Source organism: Pristis pectinata, chromosome 26 (genome assembly GCF_009764475.1).
Source record: "Pristis pectinata isolate sPriPec2 chromosome 26, sPriPec2.1.pri, whole genome shotgun sequence".
Taxonomy (NCBI): Eukaryota; Metazoa; Chordata; class Chondrichthyes; order Rhinopristiformes; family Pristidae; genus Pristis; species Pristis pectinata.
This window is the reverse complement of record NC_067430.1, coordinates 23,938,935-23,954,320: the sequence shown is the minus strand read 5'-3', so window position 1 is coordinate 23,954,320 and position 15,386 is coordinate 23,938,935. Positions and strand designations below refer to the sequence as shown.

The 15,386-nt window shown below is 44.8% G+C and overlaps 1 protein-coding gene across 1 annotated transcript in view; it reads right to left on the bottom strand.

The window, feature by feature from the left end:
• espn (espin) overlaps nt 1–15,386 on the bottom strand; it is a 126,105-nt gene that overhangs the window by 84,043 nt on the left and 26,676 nt on the right. The window contains exons 3-5 of the mRNA XM_052039432.1: nt 12,251–12,437; nt 10,023–10,205; nt 652–783 (exon numbers count right to left, since the gene is read on the bottom strand). Coding sequence (XP_051895392.1) covers nt 652–783; nt 10,023–10,205; nt 12,251–12,437 — 502 coding nt within the window. The remainder of the gene's footprint in view (nt 1–651; nt 784–10,022; nt 10,206–12,250; nt 12,438–15,386) is intronic.

The following is a 15,386-nucleotide window of genomic DNA, read 5'->3' as shown; positions in this document are numbered from 1 at the left end:
TTATCACAGGTTTACTGTCGGTACAAAAACGGTCCTCTACCCTTTGATGCCAAACGGACAGAATGTGGGAGATCTATTTAATAAAGTGAAAAACCGCAGACCCTGGAAATATGAAATGAGAACAGGGAATGTGGGAAATATTCGGCAGAGCAGGCAGCATCTGTGGGGAAAGAGAACAAAGTTCATTGACTGGCAACATTACCTCTGTTTCCCCGTCCACAGACACCACCTGACCCGCTGACTGTTTCCAGCATTTTCTCTGTTTATTTGGGAGACACCAGGTGTGATCCTGCATTGGTGATGCGTTTAGGTAGTGAACACCCTGACGTCCACCAGAGGAAGAAGATACAAAATTACTGTGCCCCCTATCTGCCCCTCCCTCACCATCAGCCTCGGTATCTCAAATCACTGATGGGTGTGACCAGCACAGCTGAAGAATCATAATTCAGCCTCACAGGTATGGACCCAGGTCGGGTCACCCTGGTCTGTGGAAGTTCATCCAAACACAAGGTGCTTCTGTCAGGAGCAGAACAAAGAATAAATGGGAACAATCTTGCTGCATTCCAGAAGTACCTATTTGTGGCATTAATCACGGGGACTCCTTCATAGATAGGTAAACCCATTGATGATTCTCCCTTGGATTTCTCTTACCATGTTCTCCACTGTCTTGAGGTACTTGGCGCATTGACTGTGTCCATTGTACTCAGCCAGGTCTGCTGCTGTGTTGCCATCATTATCGCGAATACCCAGATCAACACCATTGACCACCAAGACCTGGCAACACTGTATTAACAAGAGAAATACATTTAAAACAAAACATAATAAATGTTATTGCACTGACTGCTACAGCTGGAGAAAGACAGAGATCAGTCCAGTAAGGTGACCATAAGAACTGATCCACTTTCACCACAAGGACTGCCTTGTAATGCTCAATACTGCTAGTAAACTCACAGAGTCATAGAATAGTACAGCATGGAAACAGGCCATTCAGCCCAACTCATCCATGCCAACTAGAGGGTACTCAATGTTAATCCCATCTTCCAGCCCCTGGTCCATAGCTTTCCAGTGAAGAAAGTCCCCCACGTATTGCCTCTAAATCTCTTCCCTCTTACCCTAAATCTGTGTCCTCTAGTTTTTTTTCTACCTCTGGTAAGGAGAAAGGTTTCCTGTAGTCAACCCAGCCTATACATCTCATCATTTTATACCCTCTGTTGTTGGAGTTATACAGCAAGGAAGCAGGCCCTTCGGCCCAACCGGTCCATGCCGACCAAGGTGCCCCATCCAAGCTAGTCCCATTTCCCAGCATTTGGCCCATTGTGTCCCCTCGTAACCCCCTCCACTCCAGGGAGAACAGACCCAGCTTCTCCAGTCTCTCCATATAACTGAACTGCTCCATTCCAGGCAACATCCTGGTGAATCTCCTCTGCACCTTCTCCAGAGCTATCACATCCTTCCTTTAGTGCGGTGACCAGAACTACACACAGTGCTCTGGCTGAGGTCCGACCAAGGACTTATAAAATTGGAGCATAACATCTCTATCACTGTGCTCATTGGCCTGACTAATGAAGGTCAGTATCCCATATACCTTCCTAACCACATCATCTACCTGTGTTGTCACCTTCAAAGATTAATAAACTTGTAATCTTAAGGTCTCTCTGTTCTTCAGTACTCCCTGAGATCCTACCATTCATGTATTTCCTAGCCTCATTACTGCTCCCCAAATGCATCGCCTTACACTTGTCTGGATTAAACCCCATCCGCTATTCCGCAGCCCATTTCACCATCACATCGCTATCTCTCTGCAGCCTGAGACTACCTTCCACACCATCAACTCCTCCACCAATCTTTGTGTCACCTGAAAACTTACTGACTATGCCTCCCTCCCTAGTACTGTGACGTCTAAAAATATACATTTTATGATATATCTTAAGTGAATCAGAACTGTTTGGGTCATTCTGTTTTTACCAAACATTACAATTCCCTGTCCATCAGGTGCTCCTGTACCCACTGACAGCCAACTTCTTCCATCAGAAGCTTTATGTTCATGACAGATCTTAGTTCTGTCTTTCTCTCTTGTTGCTCTCAATAAACCAACTTACACGCATCCTCCTTTCAGGAGAAAGCAGGGAAACAAAACAGAAAATGCTGGAAATACTCAGCAAGTCAGGCAGCATCTATGGAGGGTGGAGCAGAACTAATGTTCCAGGTCAATGACCTTCCATCAGAAGCATATGCTGCCTGACCTGCTGAGTATTTCCAGCATTTTCTGTTTAGCAGATAGAATATTATCTGTTGAGGTAATCATCAGAAAGGAACTTACAAACTAGTGATGTTTATGGGCAGTTCAAATTTTAAGATAAGATAAGATTTCTTTATTAGTCACATGTACATCGAAACACACAGTGAAATGCATCTTTTGCATAGGGTGTTCTGGAGGCAGCCCGCAAGTGTCACCACGCTTCCGGCGCCAACATAGCATGCCCACAACTTCCTAACCCGTACGTCTTTGGAATGTGGGAGGAAACCAGAGCACCCGGAGGGAACCCACGCAGACTCGGGGAGAACATAAAAACTCCTTACAGACAGCAGCCAGAATTGAACCCGGGTCGCTGGTGCTGTAATAGTGTTACGCTAACCACTGTACTACCGTTAGATGAAGGATAATTGGATGTGGTTGGCTTGCCAAACCTGTAGAAGATTGAAAGCCTTCAGTTCTGTTGCAATGAACATAAACTCAAGAAATAAAAGTACCCTGTTCCATCCCACTATACCTACTGGCTGCAAGTGTAAGATGCTGTTTGGCAATTGTGGGTTGAAGATTGAAGATCATAGCCAATCCTGTATGTGAGTCTTGTGCTGGGAGATTCTGATGTTCATGCCAACAGATACTTTCACCCACTCTATGCTCTGTGCTTTTGTCATTTTTGTTCTCTATTGTATAGCCTCTGTTGTCTCTATATCTGGCTTTTCTCACACCTTATCTCTCAGCTACTGACAGATCACAATAAGTCAAACTTCCTGCTCATAAGAATCTGCACAGACAGATGAAGTATCATGCACACTGGAAGTTGGTTTTATTTTATTTTTAGTTGAAAAGTAAAGATTATCTGATTAGGGGCAGGCACGGTAGTATAGTGGTTAGCGTAAAGCTATTACAGCGCCAGTGACCCGGGTTCAATTCCGGCTGCTGTCTGTAAGGAGTTTGTACGTTCTCCCCGTGTCTGCGTGGGTTTCCTCCAGGTGCTCCAGTTTCCTCCCACATTCCAAAGATGTACAGGTTAGGAAAGTTGTGGGCATGCTAGTGTTGGCGCTGGAAGCGTGGCGACACTTGTGGGCTGCACCCAGAACACTCTATGCAAAAGATGCATTTCACTGTGTGTTTCAATGTACATGTGACTAATAAAGAAATCTTATCTTATGAGGTTGCATCAATTATCAATGATCACATTTTCCACATATCAAGTGTCTTTATGCTTTGGAACATCAGACAATTCCTTATTTTGGGATTCTGTTCAGTTCATTGAGAGTCATAGAGTCATACAGCACAGAAACAGGCCCTTCGGCCCAACTTGTCCATTCCAGCCAAGATTCCCATCTGAGCTATTCCCATTTGCTCATGTTTGGCCCATATCCCTCTAAACCTTTCCTATCCATGCACCTGTCCGGGTACCTTTTAAATGTTGTTAATTTACCTGCCTCAACTTCTGGCAGCTCGTTCCATATACTGAGCACTCCGAGTGAGAAAGTTGCCCCTCAGGTTCCTATCAAACCTCTGGGTAAAATCCAAAGCTTCCAGAGGTTGGTATCTTCAAGGGTGAAATTATTGTCCAGAGCCAGTGGGACTAAAGACCCACCAGGTCAATCCTGGCATTTACACTGGTGTTGTACCTTGTGTAGGTCTGGAGATGAGTGCGCACTCCCAGCTCACTTCAGCCTACCACTGGCAGCCTTAAGATCTGGCTTCTTTCCCATATTGCTCAACAAATGCCAATTGTGCATGAAACAGATACGTCTGGCACTCCCACAATGCCGCGGCAACAAAGATCTGCATTTACAGTGTGCCTCCGGACACAACCTGGTTCTGCCTCACGGCACAAAGATATAGTCAATGGTTGCTCCTTTGTTCAGGAAATTGGAAACCTACAATCAATGTTCCATGTGATGTGCACATCACCAGAGGTTGCAAAGCACGTCAGGCAGTGGTTAACAAATAAAGCCAGCAGGAGGGAGCTATGATATTTTTGGACACATTGCCCAGCCAGGTGTCTCAGACAATCACACCAGACTCGACTGCACCCCTCTCTGGTGTCTCCCTGCAAGCCCAGAGCTAGGCACTAGGCAGACCATGAGAAGGGCCTCAATCAGTGTGGGGGAGAGTATTCAGCATGGCCAGAGAATTTTCATTACAGAAAGAGATACACCCATGTCTTTATCCAGTGGAAAGGGGGATTCCCCATACCTTGTTCAAACTAGGCTTACAATTTCTATTGAAGTGACAATGTATCGTGTACAGGAACAGATCTGAACCTGGCAACCTGAACCAAGCCTAAGAGACCTTGTTGTGAGTGAGAAAACAGATTCGATGGGTCTCAAAAGCAAGGACTCTGAACACAGTCTGGCAGTAAATGATTTAATTACAAAAGACGAGCGTGGGAAAATCTCACTGGGGATAAAGCGCACACACACACACACACACACAATGAACTAGGCAGACACAATCAAGGAAAACCAATATGATACCCGCCACCCCTTGACTCAGTGCAGGCATGGCTCATTACTGCTAGGGACACTAACTAAAATGCTCCCAACCCTTTAACAGTGCACACCTCACCAACGATTTCTCCAGCACCGTGCCACGGTACTCAGCCTGGAGTGAAGCAGGGTGGTTCCTTGAAGATGGCAAAGAGAGCGAGCCGAACACACATGGCGCCCTTTATAGTCCTGGAGGGCTGGGGGGTCCAGCCCAGGTAATTTACAGGGGGCCAATGGTCAGGTGTGCGCTGATAGGTGGGGTGGAGCCAAACCTTGATTGGCAGTGGTGTGTCTTCCGACCAGGTAGTGGGCAGTGTTGTCACGCGACAGCCTCGACCCTCCACAATACAGACCTGTCTATCTGTGTCGGCCTCAGGTTGGGCCAGGGGCACGTCCGGATAGAATATTTGGGTCAGGCCATTGCCATATCGGTTCTGGACCCTATCTATGTCAGGGTGATTTGCTCAGTATGACTGCACATGTCCACTGTTCTACACCAATAGCAATGCAAGTGCAGCAGAACCAGTCCTGTTATCCACTCTCCTCCGGGTCAGGCCAGCTGAGGTGTGGATAAAAAATGTACCTAGGTCTGATTGAGTTTTAGTTTTACACCTGAGTGAATCTCCAGCATGCACTGTGACTCATCACACCCTCTGCCGTGATTCCTGGTTCCTACCATGGTAACACAGGGGTCAAACTAGAGCAGTAATGTGCTCCATGTCACATTCTGCAGGGATGATCCACCCACTCAATTCTGGATAAGCTTTGGGTACTGGGAACAGTTTGGTCTCCTCCTCTGGGTTGCTTATCCTTGCATTGGATACAGCTCAGAGACAGTTCATGAGGTTGATTCCTGGGATGAAAGAGTCATCTTAGGAAGAACAATTCAGCAGGTGGAGCAGGTACTCATTGGGATTTAGAAGAATAAGTAATGTTCTGATCGAAATACATACGATTCCCGGTTTAACAGGGGAGGAGCTGATTCCTTGCGGCAGAATCTAGAACGAGGGGAAGGATTTCAGAGTAAGGGAACGCCCATTTACAATGGGGTTGAGGAGGAATTTCTCTCAGAGGGTTGGGATTAGAATTCTCTACGCCGGGGAGGTGGAGTCATTGAACATATTCAACGCTGAAATAGGTAGATTTTTAGACTAATGGAGAATCAAGGGTTATGGGCAACAGGTAGGAAAGTGAAGAAGGTAGGACAAGCTTGAGGGGCTGAATGGCCTCTCCTGCTCCTCTTTCTTTCTGTTCATTCCACATATAATGTATTTATTTCCCAATACTATGCTTCATCTCACCGAGATACACAGTGACGTGACGTGCTTGGAATTTTCTTTTTGGCATCTGCTTCCAAAAGAAAGTCTGCCTTACCAGCGTTACTCCACTAGAAATATTTTGTAACTTGAATCTGGTCAATTATTGGTATTGGTTTATTGTTGTCACTTGTACCGAGGTAAAGTGAAAAACTTGCCTTGCATACCGATCGTACAGGTCAATTCATTACACAGTGCAGTTACATTGAGTTAGTACAGAGTGCATTGAGGTAGTACAGGTTAAAAACAATAACGGTACAGAGTAAAGTGTCACAGCTACAGAGAAAGTGCAGTGCAATAAGGTGCAAGGTCACCACAAGGTAGATCATGAGGTCATAGTCCTGACACCTGTTGTTGGAGGACATGGTGAGTCATTTATGAGATCGCAGCAGGAAGTATAACACAGAAAGGGTGAGAAGAAGGATTACACAGATATACAGAGCTCACATGGTACAGACCATAGGAGGGAAGACTTAGGAGTACCTAGAGCTGTGTCATCATTGTTGCTGATGGAGGGAGCCTTTGTTCCACTTCCTTTGGGTCAGGGAATGCCAATGCCAGTCAACACCTAATGCTTAATTCCAGTTTTCCTTGGTCTTTCTATACAATAGTTCTGATGTACTATCTTCCTGTGTAATGTGATTTTGGGAGCAATCATCAAATGACAAAAATTCCCCATTGCCGCCAGTACATCATCAGCCGACCAAGGGAAAGGTTGCTCAAAGACCAAGACCTCAAAGCCAGACATCAAGCTCATGGTTCACCAGGCAGCAGTGATCCCTGCCCTCTGTGGGGCTCAGAGATACGGACAACCTACAGTAGGAAAACACTGGAGAAGTACTATCAATGCGGGCTCTGCAAAATCTTCCAAACCCATTGGCAGGATGGGCAAACCAATATCAGGTCTGTTCCAGATTAAGGCTAAATCAGAGGTTGTGGGTAGGAGGATGTTTATTCACAGCCTAACATCCCATAGGATCATAGACAGGGGCCCTTCAGCCCATCATATCCATGCCAACCTTTTTGCCTATCTAATCCTATTTGCCGGCATTAGGACTATACACTTCTATGCCTTGCCTGTTGAAGTGTCTGTCTAAATGCCTCTTAAAATATTAAGAGCTACTTCACAGAGCTAGCTCACAATGAAACACAGGATTATTTCCAATGACATCTATCTATTGCTCAGGTCCTCAAAAGAAAAGGCACTTTCTGCCCACCCCAAACCAGCTCTGGTGGGTGGGTCACATTGGTACCAAACACCCAAAACAAGGTCGACTCTAAGTTATGTCACAGCAAGAGATTTCCAGGATAGAGGAAATTTGTTCTCCTGGAAAAAGATGCAGCCTCCTCCCAGTCTTGAGGAAATCGCAAACCTGTGTTCACTCAAAGTGGGGAAGAAGCGACTAGGAGAGTGCTGGGCACCTCAGGTGGGAGGATGTGGAGATGATCTTCACATAACATTCTGAACAACACACCACCTGTGACAGAGACTGCACAGAGCTCTTCACCAATCTCAGAACGCACTGAGCTAGACTGTAGCAAGTCATCCTCAGCCCCAAGGGACTGCCTCAGAGAGGAAATCTCTCTTCTCCCCTCTTCCATCGGGCAGAAGATACAAAAACTTGAAAACACGCACCACCAGGCTCAAGGACAGCTTCTATCCCACTGCAAAAAGGCTCTTGAATGGACCTCTTGAACGTTAAGATGAACTGTTGACCTCATAATCTACCTCGTCATGGCCTACCTGCACTACACTTTCTCTGTAACTGTAACACTACATTCTGCATTCTGTTATTGCTTTTCCTTTATACTACCTCGATATACTTAAGTTTTGAAATGATCTGCATGGATGGCATGCAAAACTAAGTTTTTCACTGTATCTTGGTACATGTGACAATGATGAACCAATTCCAATTCTTGTGTAATTGATCAAAGTAACTTTGGGTGCAGAAGGATCCAGAGCTAAGCCAGGCAGTGCTGTCTGTGGACCTTGAACCTTAGAGGGATTGTAGCACACACTTGCTGAAAGGTTTACATTGTCAGGACATATAACAGATAAGATTTCTTTATTAGTCACATGTACATCGAAACACACAGTGAAATGCATCCTTTGTGTAGAGTGTTCTGGGGGCAGCCCGCAGGTGTCGCCACGCTTCCGGCGCCAACATAGCGTGCCCACAACTTCCTAACTCATACATCTTTGGAATGTGGGAGGAAACCGGAGCACCCGGAAGGAACCCACGCAGACACAGGGAGAACGTACAAACTCCTTACAGACAGCGGCCGGAATTGAACCCAGGTCGCTGGCGCTGTAATAGCATCGCGCTAACCGCTACACTATCGTCCTTGTTCCTAAGCAAAAACAATCTGCTGGAGGAACTCAGCAGGTCAGGCAGCATCAGTGGTGGGGAAAAACACAGTTCATGTTTTGGGTCAAGACCCCTTATTTGCACTCTGAAATCTGGTCTATTTCTCTGCACAGATGCTGCCTGGCCCACTGAGTTCCTCCAGCAGGTTTTTCACTCCACGTTCCAGCTGCAGCCTCGTTTTTTCATCCTTGTTTGGAATTCCAGAGTAAGAATTTAACAATTTAGACCTGGCCCCCTTGAGTTGAAAACAGAGAAACATTCAGCAATAGCAAAATGGAAAAAGATCGGAGAAAAGTTCTGTACTGACTGCTTTCACTTTCATCAAATTCTTTTCTTCAACAAGGATTCATCAGAGCAAAAGAGTTGGACCTCCAAATCACTAGATTGTAAACCATGTGTGGATGCTTAATTGCTTTGTCTGATGTTCCTGCCTTCACTGTTATAAACAAATTAGCACTTACCACAAAAGTAGTGGGGAGGAGTATGTTGTTATTCACACATGACAATCCCACCACACTACTTCATTAACACTCAAGATTACATCCAACAATAGGCGCCAGTTGCTCAGATCAAACATCAGTTTCCGCGTAATTTGTATTTCATTCCTTGTGGTTCTTAGACCAAGCACTTGGTATGTTGACCAAAAGCTGGGAGAATGCCCACTGCTGCACAGATAGCACAGATGATACCCGAACCCTTTATTGGGTACAGTCCATGGCACTGGTGACAATTAAGTTTCCAGACTGTGTCTCAATATCTCCTCCCTCCATTGAAGGATGCAGAAAACAGGGAAACTAAACAAGCTTCAGTTTGTTCAATGAATGTAATGAAAACCACTAACTTTATTGAAGTAACAATACAGCACACTGCATGCTGAGCGGTAATCTATGAATTATGTTTCTCATCTCTCAAATCTTCCATCTTATTTTTCTTCTCCTAAAGCCTGTAACACACATTGGTTCCATGAGAAGCAAAAGTCCTCCAATAACTTAGTTGAGAGTCTATTCTACAAATGTGTGTTGCTGGACTATTTGAGTGTAATCTTCTTCACCGGGCTACAGGGTCTCCATTCACTATTGACATTAATGTGCAGCGATAAAGAGAATGAAACGTGAATTATATCTCCGCTTTGAGAAGGTAGGGATGTTATTTCCCCATAGCTGCCCTAATGGGGACTTATTTAATAATTGGGAACTCAATTTGGGAATTCCCTTCCACTGCATCATCTAATGTATTTACGAATTAAACTAAGAGAGGGTTTTCTGTGAGAAAATTATTTCCATATATCCTTATGCAATAGGAGGCCATTCAGTCCATTGAGTCTATAGAGGCTCACAGATAAAACCACTCCCTTCAACATATGTGACTTGACATTATATCCAGCTAACCTTAATTAAGTCTGAGTAATCCTGAGTAAAAGTATTCTTAAATTTTAACTAAGCAGAATTAAGTTTGGACAAGGCACATGGGAGAATACTAAGCAAACATAATGAATCTTCGGAAGTCGAGCTGTTTATCCATTAACGACCCCTCTATCATCCTGTGTGAATTACAATTCAGGTGCGTGCAGTGTTGTGAAACTTGCCTCCAGTTCTCCGTTCTCTGCAGCATCGTGTAGTGGGGACCCACCCCAGTTGTCTGTGGCAATCTCACCTCCGTGTAACAATAGCCAGCTGAGAACCTTGGCATGTCCTTTACTGGCAGCAAAGTGCATCGCTGTGGCCCCTTCACCATCCTGGTCCAACAGGCTAATGTCTGAAAAACTCACCTGGATGGAGGAATGGAGAGGAAACGTTAGCAAGTGAATGGACAAAGTCAGTTTGACATCTCAGGTAGAAAGTTGTAATAAAATCTCACTGATTTTATTATGACATCTTTATTAGTCACACATATATCGAAACACACAGTGAAATGCATCTTTTTGCACAGAGTGTTCTGGGGGCAGCCCGCAAGTGTCACCACGCTTCCGGCGCCAATATAGCATGCCTGCAACTTCCTAACCCGTACGAATTTGGAATGTGGGAGGAAACCGGAGCACCCGGAAGAAACTCATGCAGATACGGGGAGAATGAACAAACTCCTTACAGACAGTGGCCGGAATTGAACCCAGCTCACTGGCGCTGTAAAGCGTTATGCTATCCACTACACTACCGTGATCATGCCTTGGAATCCAGGAGAGCTTGGATTCAGAGTTAAAGTAATCGTTGTATAACACAGCAATTACAAACTTCCCCATTTCTCCCCCTAAGTCATTGTTTTATTCAATCTTTTCCTCAATATCTAGGCTTCTGTGACCACACGGTGCCTTGGCTAACTGGTCAGGAAGTAAGGCAAAATGATCCCATGCTGACAGTCCATAAACAGCCACTCATAAAGTCATACACTTATACAGCATGGAAACAGGCCCTTCGGCCCAACTCGTCCATGCCGACCAAGTTGTCTACTGGAGCGAGTCCCATTTCTCCGTGTTTGGCCCATATCTCTCTAAACTTTTCCTGTCCATGTGCCTGTCTAAATGTCTTTTAAATGTTGTAATTGTACCTGCCTTTACCACCTCTTCTGGCAGCTTGCTCCATATATCCACCACCCTTTGTGTGAAAAAGTTGCCCCTCAGATCCCCTCTCACCTTAAAGCTATGCCTTCTAGTTTTAGACTCCCCTACCCTGGGAAAGGGACTGTGTCCATAGACATAGCCATGATGGGAAATGGAGGAGTAGCTCAGCACAGTGAGCAGCCTCTCTGCTGGGAAGTTGATAGATCAGGTACGTACCCATATGGAGTTACACTTCTGCATTCTGTGATGTCCTGTACTGCCCGTTCTGAATTCTCACTGAGAAAACTATAGAGATGGAAGAATGACTTTCTTTGAGTCTTGTGAGCTTTTGATTCTAGGGAAAGAAAGGTGATTGGGACCACCCAGGAGTGTGAAGCTGAGGACAAGATTAGATCAATGTCATCTTACTGGAAGACTGGCTCTATGCTCCTGTCTTTAATGAGTAAAAAAAAGTTTCACTCATTGACTAAACTGAGCTCACCATCAGGATTCGGCACCTTGAGGATTTATTTTATACTCTCTATTCAGAGGAAGGAATCACTCGAGTCAACAGCTCCTCTTGAAGTAATGACAATTCGTTTTGCATTTCAAGACTTGAAGGAGAAACTGATGTCTCCCTATTTGCCCAGAGTGGAATCTTTCACTATTCCAGCACTCCCAGTGGATGTAGGCAGCAGCCCAAGGCACAGGTGAACATTGTATTCAAATGGCAGTGACAATTGAGACTCCATAGTGACCTCTCAAAACACTTGTGCTTCTTCCCCATCAGGCTTGTTCTCTCTGCACTAACTTGACATCCCTCAACACATTATATTTAGAATCCCAGTCCCTGTTTTTATATTCCCTCCATGGCATCACGCCACCCGACCTCAGCATCCTCCAGCCCTCTATCCCCTTCTCCTAACACTCCCTTTCTCTGCATCCTTTAACTCGCTCTGCTCTACCACTGGTGCCCCAGACTTCACTGCCTGAGTCATATTCCACAGAATTCCCTCTCTCCACCTGCCCAGTTTCTTCAAAGACCTTCAGCCAAGTCTTCAGTCATTCCTTCTAGTTCCAATATCCAGTTTCCCAGCCATGGAGCAGTCGTTTTATTCAAGGCATTATTTAATGATAGCTGTGAACAATTTGGTGATGTATTCTAGATTGAAGGTTCATCTGAGAATGCGTTAAGAATCCATAAGTTAGAGCACCAAACCAAGCAATCTTATCAGCCCAATGCCACCCACCAACAGCACGACTCCAGGGGTATTACTTACCAGCCAGACGATTACAGTATTGTGTCCCATCTGGGCTGCTGAGTGGAGAGCAGTCATCCCATCATTGGCTCGTATGTGTGGGTCTGCTCCACATTCTTTCACGAGATGCTGGACGGCCTCCAGGTGGCCCTCCTGGCTGGCCAGATAGAGGGGAGTGGCACCATTTTTCATTTGTGTATTTACAACACTGGAACAAGAACAAAAAGCATTACTCATAAAGTTTGAGCGATCGATGTTGGAAACAGAAGACCATTCTGCTCACTGGGACTTTGTGGTGCAGTTTCACGGCAAATTTTCATTCTCATTTCCTGCTGTTTTCTCCCCACTTACAATATCAATCCCTGATTAATTGCAAAACCAGATGTGCTCATAAACACTGCAGCTGAATTCCTCACAATGGCCACTTCCAATCATTGTGTCCTACCTTAGTGGTAGGTTAACATGAGGGAAGAGTGGCCTCATATTACATCTACCACAGCACATTCTTCAAGAGTAAAGAAACCCAAATGCCCTTTACAAAGTGGCCAGATGTGTATAGAGGGCACCTCCCCATGCATGTTGGACACAAGTGCATTCATTAAACTCCAACCCAACATTCAGAAGGTGTATGTTCACTCAGGATACCCAGAGTGGCACCTAATCCCAATCCTGCTGACTATGAGGAGGGAATTCTACCAGTAAACCAGTGCCCTCTCTATTTGGCAATATATTCCTCAATGAACCCAGTACTAGGGAACCATATTCTAATCCTAGCTCCCAAAAACTGTGTGGAGCTAGGCTTGAGCCATTCAAATGCTGATTTATAGGATTATATTTCAAAGTTAAGATGATCTGTGGCTTTAAAGGGGGTGTGTAGTCAATAGTGGTCCTATGCTGCCCTTACCCTAGTCCAGGTGGTTCAGGCAGGTGTTAATGCTCCCCTTGAGTCTCCTCCCATGCACATTATTTCACCTTGTCAACCTAGCCATCTGATCTTTCTCTCTCACATGTTGATCCAGCTTCCCCTTAAGTGCTTCAGTGCTGTTTGTTATATCTACTCTGTGTGGTGGCTGGTTCCACACACCATCCAGGGACTGACTGAAGGCTTTGTTTAATTCCCTTATAAAGGAGATGCTTTATTCTTCTTGAAACTTTTTCAATGGTGACTGGAACATTTCAAATGACATTTGCTGAGGGACATGCTCAGGTTTGGAGCAGACACTGCAAGGGCTCCATGGGAAAAGGCTACTGTTTTCACATTGAAGAGGTTGGAGCCTGTGTATAAATGTCTTGGACTTTTTGCTCATTGGTATTGGCATTCGTTGGTATTGGTTTATTATTGTCACTTTGTACCGAAGGTACAGTAAAAAAACTTGTCTTGCATACCGATCGTACAGGTCAATTCATTACACAGTCCAGTTACATTGGGTTAGTACAGAGTGCATGAACGTAGATGGAAATGATGACAGGAAACACACGAGTCTGCAGACCGCAGGGACTTGGAGCAATAAACAATCTGCTGGAGGAACTCAGCAGATTGAGCAGCATCTGTGGGGGGAAAGGAACTGTCAACATTTCAGGACTAATGTAGTGTTCTGACCCGAATCAGCGACAATTCCTTCCCCCCCCCCAACAGATTGCTGCTCGACCTGCTGAGTTCCTCCAGTGGATTGTTTGTTGCTAAACGAAAATGATGTTGTGCTCTGCAACCAGTGACATATGAATAATTATAGTTGCCAGTTTAATGAATAAGGCATATCTCTGAGAAAACAAAATTGCAGTGATATTTACACTGTACTTATCTGATCGAATGGCCACTAACTGAGACTCAGCACCCACCAACTATAATCGTCTTACACACTGAAACAAATTCTCAGCTGGAGACCAGGTACATCCCAGATGGCCCAGATGAGAAAATGATCCTTTTAGCCTGGTTGAGCTTCTGCTGCCAGGTAGAGATAACAGATGAAGAAATAAAGCAAATACTTAGAAATACCTGACTATGACCACTCACACCAAACAGACCCTCTCCTCGCGACACTGCGTATCTCTCTGAAGGTTACCCACTCTTTGTGCAAAACAGAGTATTTAACCTTCCAGTGGTATAGAAAAGCCCTACTGAATGTGTGCTCTGAGCTGGAATGTGAGGGAAGAATACTGGAGTTGAAAAATCGGTCTGTAAACTCTCCTGTTTTACATGCTCATTTATTGCTGAAGTTACATTGTTTTTGCATCAATAAGTTGTGTTTTGGAGGCATTCCAAGTTACAGTGTAAAGACAGCCAGTAGAGAAAAGTGCAGTAAAATCATCCAACAGTTCAGGAGAGCACCAGATACAGTGATTCTACAAACCTTTCATGCAAGTGTAAAGCAAACCTGCTTTGCAGATTACAGCATCCACCTGACAGACCTGCTGAGAACACAGGAGGTTGGATGTGGATCTCAGTTGGAGGTTTGCCCTCTTGAAGTGCAGCTTCAAAAGGAACGGAGAAGATTTGAAACCGCATGGGGGACTTCCTTTGCCAGCTTACTGCCGAGGCAGGGACAATGGAAACCCCACTCCAGTTGCTGCTGTTGAGGATAGCAGAAAGATTGTGCAAAGAAGACATTAAAAAATGCTTCAGAAGTATATGTGGATCTACAATATTTTGTACTTTAAGAGATGGAGGGTTTGGAGAGCTAAATATGCTTTTTGTAGACCACTCTGCATTGTACAATAATGTACTTAATGCATTACCAGCTTAAATGTGGTATAAACTATCCCTGTGAGCTTGCTGCAGTGAACTGATTTAACTATCTGTTAGTTTTGTATATGTCTGAGGGATATCTCTCATCCCACAATTCACCAATTCATTCAAAATTATAACCTGCTAACCCGTTCATTTAAAAAACCTACAAACAGCTGAATGTTTCAGCAGGAAGAGCATTAGTTATCATGTCTGCTGATAATGAGCACAGTTAGATTAATAATTCAAGGCAGTAACGGAAATCAGTCCTGTCCTGAAACTGTGTCGTATTGTGCTGGAGCACTGACCCCTACACTGGCTTCATTCATTACGACAGCAAGCAAGAGATTTCGGCTTGCAGAACAAGGTACTCAAAAACATTCCTTGTGTTCCCAGCTCTGTGAAATAATCCTTATACAGCAAGGACTCTGA